General features: G+C 34.6%; 1 protein-coding gene across 1 annotated transcript in view; it reads right to left on the bottom strand.

Moving 5' to 3' along the window:
* The window catches only part of LOC115210886 (beta-1,4-N-acetylgalactosaminyltransferase bre-4), a 969,826-nt gene that overhangs the window by 170,941 nt on the left and 771,385 nt on the right, over positions 1–27,500 (bottom strand). Inside the window, exon 3 of the mRNA XM_029779657.2 lies at positions 22,227–22,349. Coding sequence (XP_029635517.2) covers positions 22,227–22,349 — 123 coding nt within the window. The remainder of the gene's footprint in view (positions 1–22,226; positions 22,350–27,500) is intronic.

The following is a 27,500-nucleotide window of genomic DNA, read 5'->3' as shown; positions in this document are numbered from 1 at the left end:
CATATATATTTATACACATGTATATATATTATATATATAGATAATATATATCTACATATACAGCACACATACATTATATATAGATATATAAACACACACACACATACATATATAAGGAGGAGAGAAAGTGAGAGAGAAAGAGGAAGAGAGGGAAAGAGAGAGAGATTGAGAGATGGAAACAGATATTTGTAAATTCCTCATGCCCCATGCTGCTTGATGCAAACTTGATATATTTTTACAAAATAAATATATTCATAGAAGATTAAGTCAGAAGGTTTGGTTTAGCAGTACTGCACCAGATTTATAATCCAAATGTATTTACATACACATGCAGCTACACACACACACACACACACACACATGCACACACAAACATACATGGACATGCATGTGCCCACACACACACACACATATATATATATACACAGTGGTAATTACATAAATAGAAAAACAAATATATTTATTGATGGATATAGATGCACCAGGAAACAAATGAATACACACACACACACTTATATATATATATATATATATATATATACACACACACACATATATATATATATATATATACATATAGATAGATAGATTTATTTATGCATATAGGTGCATGCATCTACACACACACACATACCCATACACATATACACACTTAAATGGATTGATATAAAGCATTGTAACTATAAAAAAATAACAAAATAGTTGGTAGAATCAAAAGTTAATATATAAATATTTATATTGTTTCCATAGAAACTAAATGGAAACAGTGATTCAAAGTGGAAATTCATAGAAAATAAATAAGAATGTTCATTTTATTTTAGTTCTTTTACACATAAATAGGAAGAATGATGCAATAAAACTCAATTCATCAATGAAATTGAAGTCATTTAAATTCTATCTTAATGCAACAAAGAGAGAAAATACAAAACCAAAGGTGATAGACCTAATCTACCCTCTGCTTTAACACTACCACCATCTCCATGCACACCTGGCCCTTGGGAGCCTTTCATAGAGTTTGTTCTGATGTGAGCACTTTGAGTAAGGCTCTGATCTAAAGATAGTGTATGACGCTTTCTACTTCAGCAGGAACCTATGCGCCAAGTTACTTTGTCTATTACTTTCTGTCATCTTGCTCTTGTTTGATGTCACAACACCAAGATGTTGATGATGATGATGATGATGATGATGATGAAGAGGAGGAGGAGGAGGAGGAAGGTGCTGCACTCATAAGATTTGCAAATCCTTCTTGACTGGTGATGTATACATTTGGATCATACTCCAATCTGTGGATAACTAGTAAAGTAAAGAACTCCTATGATCACAAATGACCATGGGATTGCACCTAGAAAGTTCCCCTCCTAGGCACAAGCCCAAGCAAAGTTGTTTTTATGAAAGGCCAGCAATTCCCCACCTTTGCATACTGGCCTCACCTTTCAACACCATCTATATTGTCCAAAGGAAAAGCAAAAGCTGATAAAGCTTGCCACCAGTGATGTTGCAATTCATTTCTACAGCTGAATAAACTAGAGCAATTTGAAATAAAGTGTCTTGTTCAGGAACACAGCTTGGTCTATGAATTAAACTAATTACTTCATGATTGTGAATCCAAGGCTCTAACCACTAAGCCATGCACCTTCATTTGGTTACAGTGTTGGTATATAACTAGGTACCTTGATGTTGCACATTTATGAAGGCACGTGAGGCATGTGGGTTAGTTGTTAAAAGTGTTGTGCTCATGATCACTCACTCACACACACACACACACACAACTTTGATTCCTGGACCAAGTAGCATGTTGTGTCCTTGATTGAGTTTCTGACACAACACTTGGTCAACATGGTCAGGTAGGCCTACCACCTGCACAGATACACTGGCAGTGCTCAGGCTTTCATACAGTAGTGGATCAAACCACGGCCGAATGAATGGAATCAAGTGCCACTGGTCCCAAATCCCAAAATTACATGGTGATTTATTATATATAAGTCACCCAATTTTTATAAGACCATGACAGGATTCTGATTTCAAACTATTTAGAACTGCATGCACAGAATCTCTCTATACATCAAAACTTTCAGCACCAAACATTAACAAAATATAGGTAAACGAGCAAAACGCCCCCCTGATGCTGAATTGTCAAATATTTAAACCAAATTTTCTCAAAACAACTTGTACGACCATCCCATATGTCTCCCCTTTGAGAAACACTGATTTAACCTAAATTTGAGACACCAGCAAAAGAAGAAATAAAGATAGAATTTTTTTCTATTCCGAAGAAAAACGATTTTATTCACATAAATATGCAACCGAAGAGTTTAAAGTACCAGTAAGTACGTCACAACAGCTGATGTACTTGTGCGTACAAATGTACATTTCCACGGCTTTATCAATCGCATTCTCATCTGGAATCGATTTTTGTAATATTTTCAAGACTTATACACGCCCTGATACAGTCGATATCTACATATCAAATTTGAGTGCAATCAGATGGAGGATGCCTGAGATCCTAGAAGATACACACACAGACAGATAGAATGGATTTTATATAATAGATAACCCATTATATCTTAATTGTGTACTTTAATCTCTCTAACCCAAGAGGATATCTCTGTGTGACTATCGGACCTGCTAGAAATAGGAGCATTAAATAATGTAGTCTTATATACACTGTGCCTGAATAAAAGACAGGATGTTCAAGTTTGGGCTACTTTTAATCATAGATCTACTCAGTTGAAGCTAACTTGGGGGCAAAAACAACAACACTAACTTAAGTACAAGAGACATTGAATTTGTCATGTATGTGTGTGGCTGTGTGTGTCTGTGTGTCTTTGTGTGTGTGTAAGTGTGTCTTTGAGTGTGTGGTTGTCACGCTTCCCCACTCCACTGCTTAACTTGACTAAACTAAGTACCAGACCTAAAAATAAGTACTAGGATTGATCTGTTTGACTAAAACCCTTCAAGACTGTCCCCCAACATGGCTGCAGTCCAAAAATTGCTTTAACAGTGTTTGAAACTGTTTTAAAAGTTGTTAATTGGCAGCAACAGAAGTAGTATTGTTACTAAAATGGCAATCTTGAGTTCTAACTTAATGCGGAGGTTGTGTCACAATACAGAGTAAAGGTCCAAAAATTGAACTCACTACCTCATAGTTGTGAGCCTAACACTCTAACCACTGAGCTATGCACCTTCACTACAGAATACTGTATTATTTATTTTGAGAGAATCTCTAATAATGACTCTTGAGGAATATAAGTACATGTAATTATATCGTTGACTGAATCGTTTGCTACAGCCACCAGAACTGCTAGATCTCATGATTTCACCCTGCCATGAGTTCCTCAGTGACAGATGTCCAGTAGCGCAATAACAGCTGAATGTTCCATCAATGATATATAGAAGCTCAGTATCTATTCAGGCATTAGTATCAGAAATAGTCCATGGGAGTATTAAAAAAATAATTAAGAGCAACAGAAGGAGAATTATTACCAAAATATAATCTTGATCTCCAAATTAACATGGAGATCCAAGTCCTTATAAGAGATTTTCTCAAAGGAAATATGACAGTTAAGTTGGAGATCAAGATTGGCACTCTATCAGTTACAATGACAAGGGTTCCAGTTTATCTGATCAACAGAACAGCCTGCTTGTGAAATTAATGTGCAAGTGGTTGAGCACTCCACAGACACACATACAGAGATTCAGTGTGACAGAGAATGTGACAAAGCTGGCCATTTGAATTACAGGTACAAATCATTTTTACCAGCTGAGTGGACTGGAGCAATGTGAAATAAAGCGTCTTGCTCAAGGATACAATGCATCACCAGGAATCGAACTCATGACCTTTCAATTGTGAGCTGATTACCTGAACCACTAAGCCACGCACCTTCACAGATCATGATTACCAAGTATTAAAACAATTTCATGTTAGACTGCAATCTCTATGTGCAAGAAACCTCTGTTGGCATTGGATGACATCTTGATGAATAAACAAAAATCCCATGCAGTTTAGCTACCATACAACAAACCATAGGAATTGAACATTAATTTGTCAAGTTCATGTATAAGTGTCAAACTGAGTACTGACTTTGTACTAAGTAAAATGTATCAGGAAATTCAAAATGTCACTCAAGTTCAGTCTGATGTAACAAACAGAAGACCAACTGATACAATATTCATAAAAATAGTTTTTATTTTGTCTAGAATTCAGTACCAATTTGCTAATAAAACTTTTTATTTTCTGGTTTTGGTCATATAGTAATTTGCCTAAAAAATGTAATAGACGTTATATAAAATACATAGATAGGCACAGGTATGGCTGTGTGGTAAGAAGCTTGCTTCCCAACCACATGGTTCTGGGTTCAGTCTCACTGCATGGCACCCTGGGCAAGTATCTTCAACCAGAGCCACAGGCCAACTAAAGCCTTGTGAGTGGATTTGGTAGATGGAAACTGAAAGAAGCCTGTTGTGTGTGTATGTGTGTGTGTGTGTGTCTGTCTGTCTTTGTGTTTGTCCCTCCATCACAATAACTTAGCAGTTCAGCAAAAGAAACTGACAGAATAATTACAAGTCTTTAAAAAAAATAAGGCCTGGGGTCAATTTGTTTGACTAAAACCCTTTAAGGCAGTTTTCTAGCATGGCCACAGTCAAATGACTGAAAGAAGTAAAATTATAAAAGAATTACACACACTTCTTTAGTTTCACACAATAGAGGTAGCACTTACATACAAGTGTATGTATCATCATCATTTTAACATACACTCTTCCATGCTTGTATGGGTCAGGTAGAGAGGCAGATTTTCTACAACTGGATTAGATGCTCTTCCTGTTGTCAACCCCAACCTATTTTCAAACCAGCTAATATTTTCCTATGACCAGACATGTTTTCATGGAAGACTGGAAACAAGAAACACCATTGGTATGATCTGATGCTTGATTACAACTATTATACCATGTTGAGACAAAGAAATACAACTATACAAATACACTGAGAACTACCTAAACACACACACACACACACACACATGCGCGCACACACAGTCACACACACACACGCACACACACACACAGATACACACACACACACACACACAGAGTCCTATATGTACTATGGACTTCTGTTAGTTTCCATCTACCACATCCATTCGCAAGGCTTTGTTTGGTCCAAAACTATAGCAGAAGACGTTCACTCCAGGTGCCTTGTAATGAGAATGAACCCATAACCACATGGTTAAGATGTTGACTTCTTAATCACACAATCATGCCAGTGTCTATTTATATGCTCACACACACACATGTTAGAACATTATCCACAATGCCATGCACACTTTGCCGTCATCTATCTCTAACTCTTAAACCACAATTAGCAAGTGACAAATTTGTACTTACAAATTTGCCACTTACAACAAAAAAAAAAACAAAAACAAAAACACCCCAAAACAATGTATCTTGAATTATTTCTCTAATGTTTCAGTCTCAATTACTTGTTCTTAACCATATACATATCTTACACAGCTTTCTAAATCTGGCATTTGTAGTTACAACTTAAAAAAGCCTTGGGCTGTGTGCTACCCCAACTAACTGTGACTAAATGTACAAACAAAACATGAAACTCACTATTGATCTTACAAGCATTGTCTAGTTGCTATATATTTGCTATTGATGTATGAATATTGTCTAGTTGATATATTTCATGTTTCTGTATTTCAGCATATAATGACCAGTTAAGTAGTGCTTTGTTCATTGAATATTACCTAAATACATCAAAGCATGTTGCAGCAAGTTCTGTGTTGGAAACAGATTTCTCCGGGTGCAATTTCAATATAGTCGTTCTATAGTTCATGAAGAGATTCATGTTGCTGTTATTATTGTCATTATGGTTTCCATGGTGAGAAGAAAATTAGATTGACAATCAAATAAATAAATAAAAAATTTATTGATATGTAAAATAACAAAAAAAAAAAAAAAATTATAATCCCCCTTCCCTCGCCCATCATATTCTGCAACACTTCAATAAAAATAGCAATAAAAGACAAAAAAAAGAGGAAAAGTTTCCAGTTTCACAGAGTACAAAAGACAAAAAAGATTTATTGATATTTTTAGTTCACGTTTCTTCACAACCTCATGGACATAATACATACATACACATGCATATACATATATTCATATAGAAAGTATACCAATGTACATCTATATATATATATATATATATATATATATATATATATAAACATTTATATATATATATATATATATATATTATATATATATATATGTGTGTGTGTGTGTGTGTATCTATTTGTAGTGTAATAAATATAAATTCATAGAATCATGTGGTTATCACAGAAAGCTCTTCTAATGGTCTCAGCTAACAGATCACATAGCAATCCAATACAAAGGTGTATAATGCAGAGTGTCCATGAAGCTGATCCAGTCAGGAGATCCACTTGATGAAATTGTTTCATGAGGACAATATAAACCAGTGTTCCAAGACCTTTTGTTCACTTGCAATACACTTATATTCTTTACAAAATTTGACAGCATATCTGAACTGAAACAAGAACTAAAAGTATAGCAAAAAAAATTATATTCAGGTTACACTGTGGCACACCTAGCATCATCTCATGGCAAACCAGTGTACCATGGCATACCAGCTGCAGAGCACTGATGTAAACCATAAGAAATCAGGTGGTATGACAGGTGATTATATTTATTTGACTACTCAAGATTTCAGCCATTTCACCTCTTTCTTCATGTAATAATAATTTCAGTGTATAATAAATTATGTTTACATGTCTGTACTAAGATGCATGCTCTACATTATACAATACAAGCACACTGGGTGAAATGCTTAGCGGTATTTCACCCGTTGCTTTGTTATGAGTTCAAATTCCACTGAGGTCAACTTTGCCTTCCATCCATCGATAAATTAAGTACCAGTGAAACACTGGGGTCGATGTAATTGACTAGTCCCCTCCCTCAAAATTTCATGGCTTTGTGCCTTCAGTACAAAGAATTATACAAAGAATTATAAAGAAAGCTAGTTCATCAGAACACCAGAACATCGTGACCTATCAAACCAAGTAAAATCGCAGTCATGACAGATACTGGTGTCATGCAAATGACACCCATGCCAGTGGCATATAAAAGCACCCATAGCACTCTTGGAGTGGTTGGCATTAGGAAGGGCATCCAGCAGTAGTAAACCATGCCAAATCAGACTGGAGTCTAGTGCAGCCTCCCAGCTTACCAGCCCTGGTCAAACTGTCCAACCCATACAAGCATGGACAATGGACACATACATACTTACGAAATAATAAAATAACTTAGGAAGAAAACATACACACACACACACACGATAACACATAAACAAAGACATCCATACCTGTTTAATATGTATATATACATATACACATATATGTTCACACACACATATACACACTTGAATTTATTTCACTTTTATTCAATCTGCTTTATTTATTTAATTTTATTATTTATTTTAAATTTTTATTTCTATTTTTCATTTTTTTATTTTTACTCCAATATACTTTAATTTACATATGCTAATAAGTAACTTAGGAAGGAAACATATATGCACACACACACACACACACACGCACACATTGGTGCTGAAACAATCGACATCCATACTTGTTGCACATATATATATATACATATACACATACGCATGCATGTATACAAATATGAGCATAAATTTTAATTCACTTTTATTTCATTTCATTCATTATATATTTTTACTCTTATATAATGTAACTCAATATTCATGATTATTATTATTATTATTATTATTATTATTATTATTATTATTATTATTATTGAATTAAAATTAAAAATAATAATTTTAATGCATGCATGCACACTCATATACACACATGATAAACATGCTTATATATTCTTAGGCTATTGGAGTTTTTCAACCAATCAAAATGTAATCTCTGTATTGTCCTGTTTCATGACCTGAAGATTTTTACCCCAAGCTATTTTGAAATGCAAGCATATATTTATATAAGTTTTGTAATTTAAATTGGGTGTGAAATGAAACAATTATAAGCAATAAGGATAATTAATTAATAAATTAGTTCATATCCAATAAATCTCTCCATTTTCAACCTTAATAATAATATTTGATATTTTATATACAGGGTGGCCCAAAAGTAGGTTTACAGTTATTCAACTGTCTCTTTTGCATTCATATATTAGCAGTTTAGATCTTGATTATAAAAAAACTATGAAACCATTATTCTATGCTAAGTTAGTTAATTTAAGATAGAAATTTTAAAATGTAATAAAATGTTTTAACAGAAATTCAAAGTGCCTACGGGATAACTGTAAACCTACTTTTGGGCCACCCTGCATATATAGGAGTGCAAGCATGGCTGTGTGGTTGGGAAGTTTGCTTCACAACCACATGGTTTCGGTTTGAACCCACGGCAACTTTGACAAGTAGATATATATCTATATTTCACTTATACATTGTGAGACTAATAACCTGGTGTAGAACTCAATACATATATACTTCAGAATGAAGTGTTAGTCGAGTACAGAGTGGTAATAAGAAAATGAGAGGACAAAGGAATAAACAAATTATCTTATGAACTTCATAAAATTACAGCTGTTTCTGCTACTAGATGCAGTTGACTCATAGTTGAATGCTTGAGTAACACCTTATAGCTTCATCAGAGCCTGGAATATGATGTGTCACTATGTGTACTCTCTCTTTTACTCTTTTACTTGTTTCAGTCATTTTGACTGTGGCCATGCTAGAGCATCACCTTTAGTCGAGCAAATCAACCCCAGGACTTATTTGCTGTAAGCCTAGTACTTATTCTATCAGTCTCTTTTGCCGAACCGCTAAGTTACGGGGATGTAAATACACCAGCTTTGGTTATCAAGCAATGCTGGGACACACACACACACATAAACATATACACACACATGCATATATATATGTATATTTTTTAAATTTTATTTTATTTATATTAAGGACATTACTATACATAAATGCCTCATGCTAGGAGGGAATCTTAAAGTCACAACTACTATAATAACCACACACTGATATATATATATATATATATTATATATATATATATATATATATATATATATATATATATATATATATATACAACCGGCTTCTTTCAGTTTCCGTCTACCAAATCCACTCACAAGGCTTTGGTCACCCTGAGGCTATAGTAGAAGACACTTGCCCAAGGTGCCACACAGTGGGACTGAACCTGGAACCATGTCGTTGGTAAGCAAGCTACTTAACACACAGCCACTCCTGCGCCTATGTATATATGTATATATATATAAGTATGGCTGAATGGTTGAGAAGTTTGCCCCCAACCAGGTAGTTTCAGGTTCAGTTCCACTGTATATCACCTTGAGTAAGGGCATTCAACTATAACCCGAGGCTGATTAAACCCTTGGGACTTTGGTCATAGGTTGTTGGAGCAGAGTTGATCTGAGATGGCTAAACAACAACAACAACAACAGCAGAAATAGGAGTAGTAGTAGCAGCAACAAGAGCAACAACAATAGCATCTTCATTCAATTATCTCTCTTAGTTTAGAAGGATTAAGAAAGATTATGTCAGTGCTTCCTTCTTATTTAGATTAATAAATAAAATTGAAATTGTAGTAATACTAAATCTAGAATGACTATAGTAAGACATGTTTTAGTTTGGTCCAAGATCAAACCAGATCAAGCAAACCTATGGTCAAAAGCCTTATGGCCAAGACATCCTCTCTTTTTAGCAATGATATCTAAATATGCATTATCTGATGTATGCTACCCTTTTTGCAAGGCAGTAGTATGTGGTTTGGAGGAGATTTAGTTGTTATTCCTAGCAGATTGAGCAGCCATGTAAAGGTTTTCTCAACAGCTCATAATTATTTCTAATTTAGACATGCAGTCAATAATTTTGAGGGGATGGGGTTAAATGCTATCATTAACCTCTGCTACTTGAGAAGTTCTTAATTTTATTGAGCTAGAAAATAATGGAAAGCAAAGGTGACCTCAACAGGATTTGAACTCAGAACATAAAGAGCTGAAAGAAATTCTGCTTGGTATTTTGTCTGCTGCTCCAACAACCCTGACAATGCACAACATTTTAATTAAGGTTATTTATTTACATAGGCTGAGTATTATTAGCAGTCGCCAACAGGAAAAGCATCAAGCCATAGAGCAAGCAACCGAAGTCTTATACAACATAGTGTAGTTGGAAACACACAAGCAGATGCATCAGAAGAGCCATCATAGTATGTGTGGATGTGTTTGTGTGTGTGTATGTGTGTGCACATGTGTGCTGGTGCAGTGTGCATTATGGGTTTAAACATGTGAAAGGCTGCTTTATAGCAGACTCAGATAAATCATGTCAACATGGATGTAAGCAGATGTGAAAAGGATGATGTTAATCATTTACATGCTGTCATTTAAGTTTTCTAATGTTTGACTCATATTTGCATACTTCGAGCATCACATAGGGCTCTCTGACAGTTCAATTGATAATTGTCTCCAAGAAGCAGAGAAGATGCATTTCAATTATGTTATTGACTTCATGTTACAATAATTACAAATGCAATTTCCTACTTGCTGTTGAATTCCAATAACAATGAACGACCGCAAGGTCAGAATAGATACCTTCTAAGGTCTTTCTCGGTCACATCAGACAATGAACTGTGCAGATTTACAAACTATTATGACCATAAATTTCAAACTTTTTATCACCCATTCATTAAATGAGAGACAGCTCTAAGTTACTTATATTGAAATGTTCATGTTTAATTAAGACATAAAACATCCCATCAAAATGTTGGAAATCTATAAATGTGTCAGAATATACAGATTGTAGTCTTGGCATGGAATTTAATGACTTAATCTCTTCTCACTGACAGTTTAGCACGCTGATAGTTATCTTATTAGTTTAAAGCAGTAAAATGCAGTGAATAAGAATCAATATATCAAGAAAATATCAAAAAAAGAAGAAAGAAAAAGGAGAAAAACAAAAAGCGATAGGAAACTCTTAATTTTTGTATCAAATTACTTTCAAGCTTTGTTAAGCTCAAATAGCCATGTTTCTTCACACATGATACATAAGTAAAATTCAATTAAGTGTTAAAGGAACATGAGTGGGTAAAGCTATTTATCATCGACTAGTTTGGGAAGAGTTTTTGTAATTTTCGTTTTTGTTTTCTTTGAGGAGATAAATATTTCTTAATTATACACTGGAAGGGATTTACGAGCTTAACCAAAACCTTGCAACAGAGCATTCATTGAATGTTACTGTGAATAGCAATGGCATTCTCATTCTTTCAACAAAGTACTTGAAAAGATTTGTGCATCAAAGCAGATCATGGAACAAGGAAAGTCACAATTTATGCAATTCATTGAACATGTCATCATGCCGTAAATTTGAAAACTTTGCTCACAGATTTTCCAAGTGAATGAAGGAGAGAGTAAAATTTTAGCAGCCAGATGATGGCTCTCAGTCTCCAAATTTCAATTTTATACAGGGGCTCTGGCAAGGTTGTGTGGTAATGAAGTTCACTTCACAACCACATGGTTCCAGGATCAATCCCACTGCATAGTACCCTGAGAAAATGTTTTATATTATAGTCTCAGGTTGACCAGTACCTTGCAGGTGGAAAGTTTTTAAAGAAATTTTTAAAGGAATCCTGTTCTGTACATGCATGCTCTGAGTGTGCATGGTGAACACTTCACACCTACAGATCAATCCTACAGACCAGTCAAGTACTGGGGATGATCTGTATTTCTGTAATGCATCCTAAATGTAAATGAAATTATTGTTAAAGAAGCTGTTACTGCAAACCTAACTTGAAACAGTCAGCAGAAAGATAGAGAGAGACTACTCCTGAACATTGGAATCAGAGGCTTTAGTCTATTTGAGTGAAACTGGCTACAGCTTCCCAGGTTACTTTCAAGTCAAAATCTACAAATGTTGAGTCTTGGCTCACTTGGTTTGATATCAGTTTCTGATAAAATTAAATATTTTGTTGATTATGATTAAAATATGTAGACATCTAATTAGAAGCAGTTATTTCATTCATTTTACTCAGTACTTCTTCAAAGTCACTCACCTTACTAGAGTAAGCAATCAACTCGACCTCAAATTACATCATAATATCTTAACAAGGGAATGATTGGTTGGATAGGCTAGTCCTGTATTCTTTTGGGATGGTCCAATCTGAAATACCTTTGGTTATAAGTCTACTTGATCAGTGCCCACCTGGTCAAAACAATAATTACTTACAGTGGTTTTAACCCTATTGATATCAGCCTACCCGAGACTGCCCTTCTTGGTTTAAAGCGACCTAAATTAAAATCTCTCAAAATTCTAAACACCACTTTAATAATAACAAAATTATTTTACTCATGTTTTCCTTGTTTTAAAAATTAATTGAAACAAAAAATGAATTGCAACTGAAACAATAATGAAGATGTTAAAGTGTCATATACCCCAATTCTCTACATGAGGCCATGCAATTTCTAATTAGAGAAAATTCTCAAAGAAAATACAAATAAATTGGAAAGAATTTAATTAAGAGTTTAAAAGCTGATATAATTGGTCCATTATACCATGAAAGACATTTCAGAAATGGACAAAAATAAAGTTGAACACTTTTGGAACTTGAGAAGAATTGCAAATTCATTCTGCATGAACCCAGAAGACATAGTGCCATATGTCAGTTTTAAGTACAGAGAACTAATTGATTGATATCCAAATCACTGACATTTCTTCAGTTGTAGTAAATATTTCCATCCAATGAAAGGTCAATCAGTTATGTCTTATAGAAACAAACTTCAAAGAACAGCAACAGAATTATCAACAACACCAATAGATTCATTATTGTTCTAAGTGCAGTTTAAGCTAACAAGTTCTTATGCACATGCAACTTGCATCTGGCATTAAAAAGTTTCCCACCATTGCACTATGTGGTTGTTTCATAGGTTAGATTTAGCAGCCAACTCTCCTCAAATTATTCACCACCACCACCATTTAAAAAATAAATAGCAAAACGTGGCTGTGTGGTAAGTAGCTTGCTTACCAACCACACGGTTCTGGGTTAAGTCCCACTGCATGGCACCTTGGGCAAGTGTCTTCTACAATAGCCTCAGGCTGACCAAAGCCTTGTGAGGGGATTTGGTAGATGGAAACTAAAAGAAGCCCATCATATATATATATATAATATATATATATATATATATATGTGTGTGTGTATATATATTTGTGTGTTTGTGTTTGTCCCCCAACATCGCTTGACAACCGATGCTGGTGTGTTTACATCCCTGTAACTTAGCGGTTTGGCAAAAGAGACCAGCAATAGCAATAAAAGAAGTTTAGATGCTCTTGACTAGAATGCTAAATACTGCAATTTACATTTGACTGACTTAATATTTATGTATCCAATATGCTGGACCAACAGGCTGCTCGAAAGCACATATTTCAAATCACTGTAGTGCAGCACACTTGAATGCCAGAAGTTTCCATCTACCATATTCACCTGCAAGGCATTGGTTGGTCTGGGTGTATAGAAGAAGAAACTTGTCCAAGATTATATGCCCAGTGGGACTGAACCCAAAGCCACATGTTTGCAAACCTACATTCTTAACCACTCACCCAAAATTTAAAAAAATTTTTTAGAAGCTGATGGTATGTCATTATTTGATTCACAGGACCTTATTCAGTGTGTTGTGGATCTTTAATGGTTGAAAGTGACTGGTTCATAATATACAAGGAGCTACTCCCCACCAAACAATTTTTAAATCACTCATTATCACTCTGTGGACATTTCTGTGGTTGCCTGGATTTTGTGGCATAAAAATGATTGGAATCCTAACATATCCACTGGACAAGACACCAGTCCATTGCAAGGTAATTCATTAGTGCGGGCACATGGCCTAGTGGTTAGAGCAGCGGACTCGTGGTTGAGGAATTGCGGGTTCAAATCTCAGACCGGGCAATGTGTGTGTTTATGAGAAAAATAACTAAGCTTCACGCAGCTCCAGCAGAAGGTGATGGCGAACTTCCGCTGATTCTTTTGCCACAACTTTCTCTCACTCTTTCCTCCTGCATCTTGCAGCTCACCTGTGATGGACCAGCATCCCATCCAGGTGGGGAACCTATACGCACCGGGAAACCGGCCCTTATGAGCAAGGCGTGGCTTGAGAAGGAACAAACAAAGTCATTCGTTTACAGCTGAGTGGACTGGAGCAGTGTGAAATGAAGCATTTTACTCAAGAACACAAAGCACACAGAATTCGAGAATTGAAACCACGATCTTCCGATCATGAGTAAAACACCACTAACTGTTAGGCCACATGCCTTCACAATTTCTAACTATTAGCAACAATAGCATTCCCAAGGCTGCACTGATACAAATATCGATTTGTAACATTGAAACAAGGTCATGTATTTACTGTAGTGGATGTACAATGGAACAGTCAGTCCTATAATAAATGTAGTATATGTATATGGTGACCATTTAATCCTTGTAGAGCTTGACCTCTTCTTGTACATATACACACACACACACACACACATTATTACCTATATGGACTGGCAGGCAAAGATGACCCAACAGAAATCAAAATGATTGCCAAAAGACCTTTGTCCTGGCATTTTGCCATTTTTGCCATCTATGTTTATAATGATTTCTAGCATTTGTTCAAATTTACGCCATTTAACGGAAGATTAAAGTCAATTAAATCAACACTTGTACTAATATGCTAATATATTTTTTTAATCCTGGAAAGATGAAAAATGCTATGCTGACCACACCAGATCACAGGAATTCACATTGATTTTGCTTTCGAATTTTGGTTCAAAGCCAACAAGTTCAGAAGCGGGGGTAAATCAATTACATTGATCCCAGTGCATAACTGGTACTTATTTTATTGACCCACCAAAAGAATGAAAGGCAATGTCGACTCTGGTGGCATTTGTGAAATTTATATTGATATTAACAACAAAACTGCCATAACAACAATGATAACAAAATTAATTTGAGTTATATGAGGCTGTTTGACTGACTAGAAATAGCATCCAACTTTCCCTAAAATCGCATAAAAGTATTCCATTTGAAGATGAACATATTCAAAAATGGTTGACCTACATAGTCCTAAAATAAAAGACAGGTTCATCATGGCTGGAATATCTCTGATCATAAAACTATTTGTTCAGGACTGACCTAGGGCTAAACAACAGCAAACAGAAAATTAAGACCAGCCAATGAGAGATGCAAACCAAACAGGAAATGTCAACATGGTTGCTTGATTAATTAGAAATGGCATTCAGATCAATTTCAAATCATGTGCAACTGGAAAGGTCAGAACAGATAATAGTAAAGGAAGGCCACAATGGATAACAGTGTCCTAAATAATATCTTATGTTTGAATAAATAAAAGGATTGTCATATCATAACTGGAGTGTTTTTGATCATAAGACTGCTCAGTCAAAGTTGACCTAGTGTTAAACCGCAAGATTAATATTGGCTTCAAGTTTTGGCTCAAGGCTAGCGATTTCAGGGAAGGGTCCAAGTCAACTACACTGAACCCCAGTGTTCAGCTGATAGTTATCTCACTGACCCCGAAAGAATGAAAAGCAAAGTCAACCTCTGCAGAATTTGAACTCAGAATGTGACAACGGACAAAATTCTGGTAAGCATTTTGCCCGGCATGCTAATGATTCTGCCAACTTGCTGGTTTAATAACAAGATTAATATAACCACCAACACCACACCACACACACAGACACACACACACACACACACACACACATTATGATTTCTTGCATTTCACCCTACACAGCAACAACATATGTAGTAATAAATGAAACTACAAACACAGCAACAATGACAGAAAACTGAAACCAGCAAGAAAATAAAAAAGAGTCACAGAAAAAGTCACAAAATAAGTCATAGGGAAAATATCACAAGAAAAATATCAGAGGAATGAAAGTCACAGAAGAATAAATCATAGGAAATAAATAACAGGGAAAATATCACAGAGAAAAAAAGTTAGAGAAAAATACCATAGGTAAAAAATCACAAATAAAGTCATTGGAAAAAACGTCACAGAAAAGAAAATTTCATGGAAAAATGAAGGAACAGAAATGACAGGGAAAAAGTGACGGGGAAGAAATCACAGGAAGAAATTGCCACAGAGAAGAAAAGGCTGTGTGAACAAGTCATAGGAAAGGAACCCCCACCCCGCCAAAAAAATGCCAGGAAAGATAGACATATGTAAAAAAGCATGGGAAAAACAGAAAAAAAAAAGCCATAGATAGTCAGAGGGGAAAAATGTCATGGAAAAAATCATGGGGTAAGTTGGAGAACTATAACAAGAAGAATGGTGTAGGAAAGACGTTACATACAAAAGTCACAGAAAAATCCCAGGAGAGATACAGGTAAAAAGGCTAAGGGAAAGAGTGGAAAAACAAACAAAATTTCACAGGAAAAAACAGAAAAAAATCATAGAAAAAAAAAATTATGATTATAAATAGCAGCCAAAATCCACCTCAAATCACTCAGCAGTCTATGTGGCTATAGTTTCTTACTTCAGAGTAAAAAAATGATGGTTACAACTGGAATGTTTTTGATTACAGGTTTTCTCATTTAGTGGGGTTTTACATTTTTCTGTGACTTGCTTTCCTGAATTTTTTTTCTATGATTTTCAACAACAACAACATCAACCAAGAAGCCAATGAAGAATCCTCCATACCAAAAATGAAGAATATCTTACCCACATTTGAATTTAAAACTGGTCTCTGACAAAGTTATTTAAATTGTGTGCATGCATGCATATGCACACACACACATTATCATCATCATCATCATCATCATTTAATGTCCATTTCCCATGCTGGCATAGGTTGGACAGTTTCCCTGAAAAACTGGTAAGCTGGGGGGCTGTACCAGGTTCTAATCTGATTTGGTATGGTTTCTATGGCTGGATGCCCTTCCTAATGTCAACCACTCCAAGAGTGTAGTGGGTCCTTTTCACATGCCACCAGCATGGGTGCCAGTTACACAACATTGGCATTGACTGCAACTATGATCTCACTTAGTTTGACAGGTCCCAAGCATAATATATTGCTAAAGCTCTTGGTCACTTGTCACTGCCTCTGTGAGGCCAGACATTTGAAGGGTGCCTTTTACATGCCACCAGAACAGTAATAAACAAGTGAAGAATGAATATATAGCACATATGTTCAATTGGCAAAAAAAAAAGGGATCCATGCTGAAATATAACAATATCTGTTTCAACACATGTCTTCACATCAAGTATTCTGGATCACAAATTCATAAACACACACACACAAACACACACACACACACACACACACACACACACACATATATGCATGGAAAACAGATGTTAAATGATGAATATGCTGATGATGATCTTTGTATTTGGTATATGGCAAACAGCTACCAGTGTTCTCATAAAAGTCCCTATGCTACTTGTTGCTAGTTTCTGTATATTATTCCCAACTTACCAAGTTAAATGTATAGGATTGTTATGTTTGTGGTACTCCGTGTAGTGCAGGAGAAATATATTAATCTCCATCTGTGAAATATTTCTCATTATTAACGTGTGTGTGTGTGTGTGTGTGTGTGTGTGTGTGCATGTGTATACAGGTTGGCCAAACAACAATACAATATGAGCTAACAAAAAATCTTTGTATTATAACTTGCCCTGCTAGAAAAAGCAATCAAATTTTCCTTTGACTATACTCTTCAACTCTTCAGAAAATATAAAAATAAGAAGGATGTCAGATAAAGAAGTCTGGAATATATAACAGAAACTCTGAGCACACAACAGGATAGATCTTCAGAGGAAGAAATCCTATCTGACAAGTATTTCAGCCCTTAGACCTGACACTATATGGGAGCTAGGCCCACCCAGGTCATGACTCCTAAGTGTCTTCCTGCTGCTTTCCAAAATCCTGTCTCCAACAGGATTTGAACCTGGTTTGTTCTTTTGTTCCCAGGTCTGTGTTTCAGCCCACCAGACCACTCTGACTGACGAAGGAACCATTATATTATGACTAAACAAAAACACGAGTTGTTGCTTGTTGGAATGGCTTTAAGCATAGGTGTCTTTGATCAGGGTTGACTAAGACTACACAACAACAACAACAACAACAAAAACAAAAACAACAATGATGACAGCAATAGCAACAATAATAACAACAAAAGTATTATATCTTCAGCAATAATTCAGTCAAAGCAGAAAAGAATATGACAAAGAGAAAAAAAAAAAAATCACAAAATCTTTAATATGAAACATTAAATCCCCATCACTATCCGTATCTGCTTCAATGGCAATAATAATATTCATTTTCTAACAGTTGGTTTGTCTTGCGTCCGTTGGTACTTTGACATTTCAGGAACTTGTGTAAACATTCTCTTTTCTCCAATCCCAGCTTTATCAACCAATATCTTCAATAAAATGGCGTGGGTCAAAAAGCTTATGGCTAGATAACCAATCTGCCAGCACCAATCGAACTTTGTCTGTAGGTCTGTTTAAAGGTTGAGATGTTATTTAAGGATCAAGCTAAAAACTAAAAGAAAAAAAAAAAGAAAAAAGAAACCTGCTGACCTAAATGTCTGTATGTATATATGCACATGCATCAGTATGTCTGCATAGGTGCCTGTGCACGAGTGTTTGTATGTGTGTGAGTGTCTATTGTGCATGAGCTGTTAAGACTGGTAAGAAGAAGGAGCAGAGAAGTTGGACAATAGATTTACTATGTTTCAAAATCAATAAAGGAAACAGATGGAATATGGTAATTAAAACACTATTGTGAGAAATCAGTTAGTTTACAGAGACATTTTTCTTAAGAGAGATAGAGCGAGTGTGTGTGTGTGTGTGTGTGTGTGTGTGTGCACGTGCACATGTTTGTATGTGTAGGTTGAAGTGTTTGTGAGTATGTTGTCAGCCTATGAGCGATTGGAATTTGCTTTGATTTTATGTCACATTTTGTGTACAAAGGCATCATTGGTTGCATATTTACAACAGACTTATCACGTTTTTGCTGAATTAACAATGGGAGGAACAAATATCACAGAGGATTTTTCTTCAAAAGTGCGAAATTAGCAACTTACTTGCCAATGCTTATGTGTCTTGTTACAAATTGCATACACATGTGCATACACACTGTGGCTATAAGGGCAGGCATGACTGTGTGGAATAATGCTTGCTTCTCAACCACATGGTTCGGGGTTCAGTCTCAATGTGTGGCACCTTTAGGCAAGTGTCTTCCACTATAGCCTTGGGCTAACCAAAGCCTTGTGGGTGTATTTTGGTAGATGGAAACTGAAACAAGTCCATTGAAGACATGTATGTGTGTGTGTGTGTGTGTGTGTGTGTATTGATGTGTGTGTATCTTTGTGTCTGTGTTTCTTCCTCCACCACTGCTTGACAACTGGTGATGGTGTGTTTACACCCTCATAACTTAGCAGTTCAGCAAAAAAGATCAAGTACCTTGCCTTAAAGAAAATAAGCTGGGGTTGATACAGTTGACTAAAATTTCTTCAAGGTGGTACCACGCAGTCTAATAATGGAAACAAGTAAAAGATAAAAGATATATAAAATAAGAGAAGGGGAAAATCCAGATGATATTTTCAGTCAGCACCCTATGTGAAGTCCCAGTTAGTAAAATGTATAGAGAGAGGAAAAAATCATCCAGTTTATCCAAAAATGTTGTATACAAACTGAATATTCAGTAAAAGTAATGTATTCCTGGTATAGTAGGCCTTATTCTCAAGAATATAAACAAAGCAATGCAGCATTTCTCATTGATGGTAATAACAAAAGGGCATAAAAATTGCAATAATATTAATCACAGGTTAAAAATGTGCCGAGCTCTCACTTCGGTTGTTGAAAAATTATAAGGAAAAATAATAGGGAAATAATCACAGCAAAAAATATCTCATGTTAATAATGAAAATAGTCCCAAATTTTCACAGACTTCCCTCAAAAACCCTAATTCAAACCTTACAAACTTGGAAAGCATAACTCTATTTATTAAATATGGTAAGACTAAATATAATTATGCCAAATATTATAATGATAATAATCACTACACCTTTTAAGACAGTAAAACAGTTAATTCTAAAGTTAGATATATCACCCACCACAACAATAATAGGAAGAAAACAGATTATGTAAGCAAAATATTCCATAGTTTAACCCCTCCTTGCTTCTTTTGGATTACAAGTAGCCTCTGATGGTTTTGGAATTTTCTTCCCCATGTTGAAGAGGCACTTACTCCCTTCCAAGTAAGTATAACAAAATATTTAATAGGAATACTGTGAAAAAGCATAATCCACCATATTTAATCTAGCTGAGAATATAGCTACTATCAGCTGCAGCAAACCAATTAGTATTAACAATAGCATACATGATGCTAATTATCTGAGAGATAGATGTAACTATCGTGCCTTTATTAATAATAGGCCTCTATTCAATATAGATAGAATTAATACTGCCACAATTAATAATGTTTTAGCAGCTTATATGATCCATGTGATAGTAAGGATCAATATAAGTGATCTTTAAGTAATCTGTACCTCCAAACATATTTAATATATAAAAATTCTGTTCAAAAACCTGATAAAGTACAATGTTGTATAGGTACCACAGAATCTAAATTATAATGGAATAATCACAAACATTATTTTAAAAAGAAAATTACTTAACTCTTCATTAGCTAAATTTATTTGGAATCTCAAGGAAGAGAGATTTAATTAGTCTCTTTTGATCAATTATATCTCCTACATTTCCATATAAAGGAGGCATGAGTAGTAGTAACTAGTGTTTTATGGAGGTATTAGAAATTCCAAAGAGAACACTTTTAACCGTTTAACCATGCACCCATATCTAATAAATTCATTCAAGTTCTCTCTCTTTTTCTCTCTTCTTTAATGGCAGTTTTTAGGCCAAAGTCAATCTCGATCATGTACATTTTTCCTCAAGGGCAATCTTGCAGTGACTATCATGCACAGGCATTTTAGGGCTATCTAAGACTACATTATCCAATGTGTACTTCCTTTTTTAAGATGGCGTTGTGTGAATCAAGTGATATGGTTGCTATCTCTAGTAAATTGAACCATCATGTATAAGTTCTCTTTGAAGACCAAGCATCAGGTATGAGTTACTATATGTGATAATGATATAGCGACATCAGCAATCAGGTATTACAAATATCATCATCGTTTAACATCCGCTTTCCATGCTGGCATGTGTTGGACAGTTTGACATGGAGCTGGTTAGCAAGGAACTGTCCAGACTCCAGTTGTCTGTTGAGGCATGGTTCCTACAGCTGGATATCCTTCCTAATGCCAACTATATAACAGAGCGTGCTTGGTGCCTTTCATGTGCCACCGGCATAGGTGCATTTATGCAACATCGGCATGGGTGCATCAATGCTGCACTGGTATGGGTGCTTTTTAAGCGGCATCAGTATCTGAAAGAACAAGCCTGTATGTGTTGAAGCCAGCGATTTTACTTAGCTTGACTCATCTTATCAAGTACAGATAGTCACCAGGTATTACAGATTAAGTATTATATAGATATATATGAGAATTGTAACTGTAAAAAAGAAGTTGGTAGAGATGGAAGGTGAGGACATGGAATATACAGCTTGACATGAGGGGAATTTGGTATCAGCCAAATATACTGAAGAAAGCAGTTTTTTTTTTTACTGCATACATGCATATATATATGTATATATGTGCATGTATATGTTTGTATATAAATATATACATATATATATATATATATATATACATGCATATATATTTATACATATATATGTATATATATATATATATATGTATGTGTGTGTTTATATATATACATATATATATGTATGTATATGTATATATATATATATATATATATATGTATGTATATGTATATATATATATATATATATATATGTATGTATGTATATATATATATATATATATATATTATATACATACATATTTATATACATACATATATATATATATATATATATATATATATATAATATATATATATATATATATATATATATATATATATATATATATATATATATATATATATATATATATATATATATATATATATCAAAGGCAAAAAGCATATCAAAGAAGAAACAAAAAAAAAAGATTTTTAAAAAGTCTTCTTACCTGTAAGCCATGTCATCGTCTTCTGCTCCCCAGCCCCAGTACAAATTTGAATATCCATTCACCATTTGAAAATGTTCGACTTTGAAATTCAGAACACCACCAACTAATATTGAGTATGCTAGCCTGGAAATAGGAAAAACAAAATAAAGTATGTTACTAAATAGTGCAAGGTTGATGTTAAAGATCTGGAATTTTATTTTGTTCTTCCATTTTATTTAAATAAAGAAACATAGAATTACAGGTTCTGTTAGATATTCTACTTGAGGACATATATAAACTAATAGCAATAGATATACAAGATATTCTTCCTACATCTGTATATCAGACTTTACTTATAATGATGATTATAGGATTCATGGATATATATCTATTAACTTCAGCAAAAGTGGGTTTTTTAAATTGTGTGCTAAATTTCAATAAGTTGTGGCCATGTGGTTAAGAATCTTACTTTAGAACCATGTGATTTTGGGTTCAATCTCACTGTGCAAAACACCTTGGACAAAGCGTTTTCTATTACACTGTGTAAAACAATTTTTTCTTGGGTAGCAACTGTTATTTTTTTATTTCTTTATTACACACAAGGGGCTAAACATAAAGGGGACAAACAAGGGCAGACAAAGGGATTAAGTCGATTGCATCGACCCCAGTGCATAACTGATACTTAATTTATCGACCCCGAAAGGATGAAAGGCAAAGTTGACCTCGGCGGAAATTTGAACTCAGAATGTAACGGCAGACAAAATGCCTATTTCTTTACTACCTACAAGGGGCTAAACAGAGAGGGGACAAACAAGGACAGACAAACGGATTAAGTCGATTATATCGACCCCAGTGTGTACCTGGTACTTATTTAATTGACCCTGAAAGGATGAAAGGCAAAGTCGATCTCAGCAGAATTTGAACTCAGAACGTAGCGGCAGACGAAATACCGCTAGGCATTTTGCCTGGCATGCTAATGTTTCTGCCAGCTCACTGCCTTATCAACTGTTAATTTCTATTTGCTTACCCCTTGAAAGTATGAAAAAATGGCTTATATTTCCTTTAAACTTTGCTTTTGGTACACTAATTCAAACCCCAGAGAATTCCTCTTAACATATGACTATGATGCTCCCCCACTACTGATCATAATTACAGATGCACAAATTGCATGCCACTGAGGGACATATTCAAGTGGTTAAGGTCAAGCAACTGACAAGCAAATCTGTGATATGAGCAGAATATTTGCTATAACGATATTTCTGCTTCAACAACTCAGCATTGAATCAGTTTGAAATTGAATGAAAAATAGGTCAGTTTCAAAACATTGATGTCTAGGCCACAAAAACAAAGTTTGAAGGGAAGGGAACAGTAGTCATTTCCTTTGATTTCTAGATAGAAGCAAATAGGAAATAACATTTACTGACCAAAGAGAAAGACAAAAAAAAATTGTTACACTTGGGCTTAAATTCTGTAGATGAGTGGTTTTATTTGTTCCCTCACACTCGAAAACTGGTGTTGATTTCTTTACAACCTTGTGACTTAGCAGTTTGTCAAAAGTGACCAATAGAATAAGTAACAGATTTTTAAAAAAACAATAAGTACTGGGGTTGACTTATTCAAGTAAAACCCTTCAAGGCAGTGCTCCAGCATGGTTGCAATCTAATGAGTGGAACAAATAATACATAAAAGACAGAAATGTGACAAATTCCAATGTTTTATCCTATTTTTATACATATGCTGTGAAGGTGTGTGGTTAGGATATTCAGCTCACAATCGTGTACAGTAAAATCCATGATGGTAGATTCCAAGAAGTATAAAGTTCCAATGGTAATCCAGGTGGAGTGTTGATATAATGGTTCAGTCCAAGAAATAGGCAGGAAGCAGATACACATCAATATATATTTTATATATACATACACATAAGTAGTCACTTAAGTGCAAACAATGTAGAAAAAATAGTACTCAAATACCAAGGGTAGAGTAATATGCTTTATTATGTTCCTTCTCAAGCTATGCCAGGCTCATAAGGGCTGGTTTCCTGGTTTCAGTGGCATAGAAATTACCCACCTGGACGGGACGCCGGTCCATCGCAGGATTACTCATTTTTGCCAGCTGAGTGGACAGGAGCAACGTGAAAATGAAGTGTTTTGCTCAAGAACACAACGCATTGCCTGGTCCAGGAATCGAAACTACAACCTTATGATCATGAGTTCAACACCCTAACCCCTAAGCCACATGCCTCCACTATGCTTTATTATAAAAGTTGTAAAATATTCATAGAACTGTTACTCTGAGTTCCCTATTCTTGTTCGTCAGACAGTTTTAATGAATAATATCGTATACATACATACATACATATACATAAGTAGACATTCATATACAAATGTATATATATATATACACACACACACACGAATTATAGGTGCAGTTGTGGCTTTGTGGTTTAGAAGTTTGCTTCCCATACATATAATTCTGGGTTCAATCCCACTATGTGACACAGTGGACATGTGTTTTTACATCCCTGTAACTTAGCAGTTTGACAAAAGGGACCGATCGAGTAAGCACTTTAAAAGCAGTAAGTACTGGGGTGATTTGTTTGGTTAAAGTCTTCAAGGAACTGCTCGAGCATAACTGCGCTCCAATGAATGACAAAAATAAAATAAAATAAAAAAGTGTGTGTGCATATGCATATAAGGTAGAGAATTGGATTCAGAGAATCAAGAAGGTCTCATAATAAGCACTTCTGCTAGGAATCAGCTATCAGTTCACAGCATAATTAAATTATGATGTAAGATAACATGTCCATGCAAATTAAAATCCAGGGTATACAAGCAGTAAATATTTTCATGAGGATTAAGGAACAATCATATAATTGAGGAGGTATTTCTTTCATATGATTACAGTTGTTTCATAATCTTTTTGATGCAGTATCATTCGTTTTAACATTCCACATTGATATGTTCAGGGGGGGGGGCTGCTACACAACAACAACAACAACAACAGCATTGGTATAGCTCAAAGCATTTTCCTAAAATCTTAGAGCGTGGTATGTTTATTTGCCTAATTATCGTATTTTCCAGCAAGCCAGTCACAAAAATTGCTATAGTGTAAGTTATAAATTCCTGCTAGGTTTTGAGAGCTAAATGAAGAGATTAATAATGCTTATGGGAATAATTATATACCATAGCAAGATTTGATCTCACAACATATGGATAATGAATCACATTACGTATTTAGAATATATGGAGAAAGAATGCATTAGTGTGTGTGTGTGTGTGTGTGTGGTGAGTGTGTGTGTGTGTGTGAGTGTGTGTGTGTGTGTCTGTGTCTGTCTGTGTCTGTGTCTCAGTGTGTGTATGTGTATATGTGTGTGTGTGTGTGTTATCACTTTTCCTTTCTTTACTGTTTAACATCTCATTTTTCTTAGCTAGCAAATATAATTTTCACACAAATGTATTGCATTATAATACTCATGTATGTTATGATACATGTATATGGTAATACACACATACATACTATAACAAACTGATGTGTTAATACACATGCATGTGTTGTGATATCACACATATATGCACACAGGTACAAAGCATATATAAAAATAAGAAAATTATTTGAAAGTTTGCTTGTGATTAATCAGTTTATAAAGAGAGAGAAAGACAGAAAGGAAAAAGAATGAAAATAACATGAGGAAAACAGACAGAAATATCTTCCTAAAACATTTGTCAGTATATGAGAAGAACAACAATATTGAATTTGATATTTTTATTTGGAAAATATGAAATAAAATTTATCTCGATATCATGCAGATGTCTTTTAGCTTTTAGTTGTGTTTATATATTTTTATTTCAAGAAATTCTGAAATCAAATTAAAGATATGGTAGTATGAAATCTGAAAGAATAATATGACAGGTCTATGTAAAAATGTCAATGTTAAGGACCAGATTTATGACAGGAAAATCCTGAAATTAACATCAAATTTGGAGTATTCAATTGATAACTGTATTTAAGTTAAGGATATTGCTTAGAGTACAGATAGGATTCTGAGAATAGAGCCCTATTTACGTAGAAGTTATTGATTGTAAAAGAAAACGGTAATATAAGATTTAACACTGTAAAATGGCAATCACACACATGCACTTAGATGGGTGGTTGATGAGCATCTATACACTCATGCACACCTACATATGCAGCAACATATGCAGCAAGAGGCTTCCTTCAGATTGGGAAGTAAATATTCGCATGTGAATTTTGTAATAATTTTAATTTAACTAGCACAAAAATAAATATTGCTTCCTGTGGAGGAAAAAATTTTTTTCTTTCAACCTTGAAGGCAGGTTCTCAGAATGGAACCAATAAAAGACTAAAATGGCTTTCTAAATTTATGAATTATTGTCACTAAATATTTTCAACAAGGAAACCAAATTAAATATTTCTAGCGACCCCCATCAGAACCTCTTATGTTGCTATTTACTGACTGTTTTCATCATGTTCAAGCAGAAAGAAAACTTTTCCCCTCTATTTTCTGGAAGGAATGATAGTTTATAGTTTATCACCATTGTCTTTCCAGTTGTATAACTGATTTTAAAGTCAACAGAAAGCAAGAAACTAAAAGTAAAGAAGAGTTACAGATATTAAAATTGCTATGAGGCATCAAAATCTACATGTTGAGTTGGAGCAAAAGATTTACAGTCACTGAAAAGCACACTCAACTCTTTCTTCAGATAATGGGTTTAGCAATAAATAAATAAATAAATAGATAGATAGATAAATAAATAAATAAATAAAATAAGATAAAGTAAAAAAACGACTTTCCAGGATAAATGAAAAGAAAAAGGCCTAATTCACATACAAACTTAAGGAAGTGGTGTATGAACTTGGTGTAACAGTTTATTCATAACATCAAAGAACAAATTATCATATGTATGCACTTGTGTGAGTGCATGAGTCTATGTATGTAAATATATATATATGTGTGTGTGTGTGTATATATATATACTAGCTGGCCCCGTGCTGTCTAAAATGATGGCTAATTGTAGTATTTTATGTATTTTATATGGATATATATGGATGGTAAATCAAATTAATACACTTGTCAATGTTATCTAGCGGTTGCCTTTTGAGATGTGACATCAATCATCGTTAGCTACTGAAAGAGTGCTGGTTCACACATACAAGCATTCACATATTTCCCTTGTACACATGCACACATATACTCATACAGAGTTGAAACACTTTGATTTTTCTTTCCAGCTTTGAATGCTCACCATCCTACTTCTATTGCACACACACACACAC

This window comes from Octopus sinensis, linkage group LG4, assembly GCF_006345805.1.
Source record: "Octopus sinensis linkage group LG4, ASM634580v1, whole genome shotgun sequence".
Taxonomy (NCBI): domain Eukaryota; kingdom Metazoa; phylum Mollusca; class Cephalopoda; order Octopoda; family Octopodidae; genus Octopus; species Octopus sinensis.
Note: the sequence above shows the minus strand (reverse complement) of the source record. Positions and strands in the feature narration are given on the sequence as shown.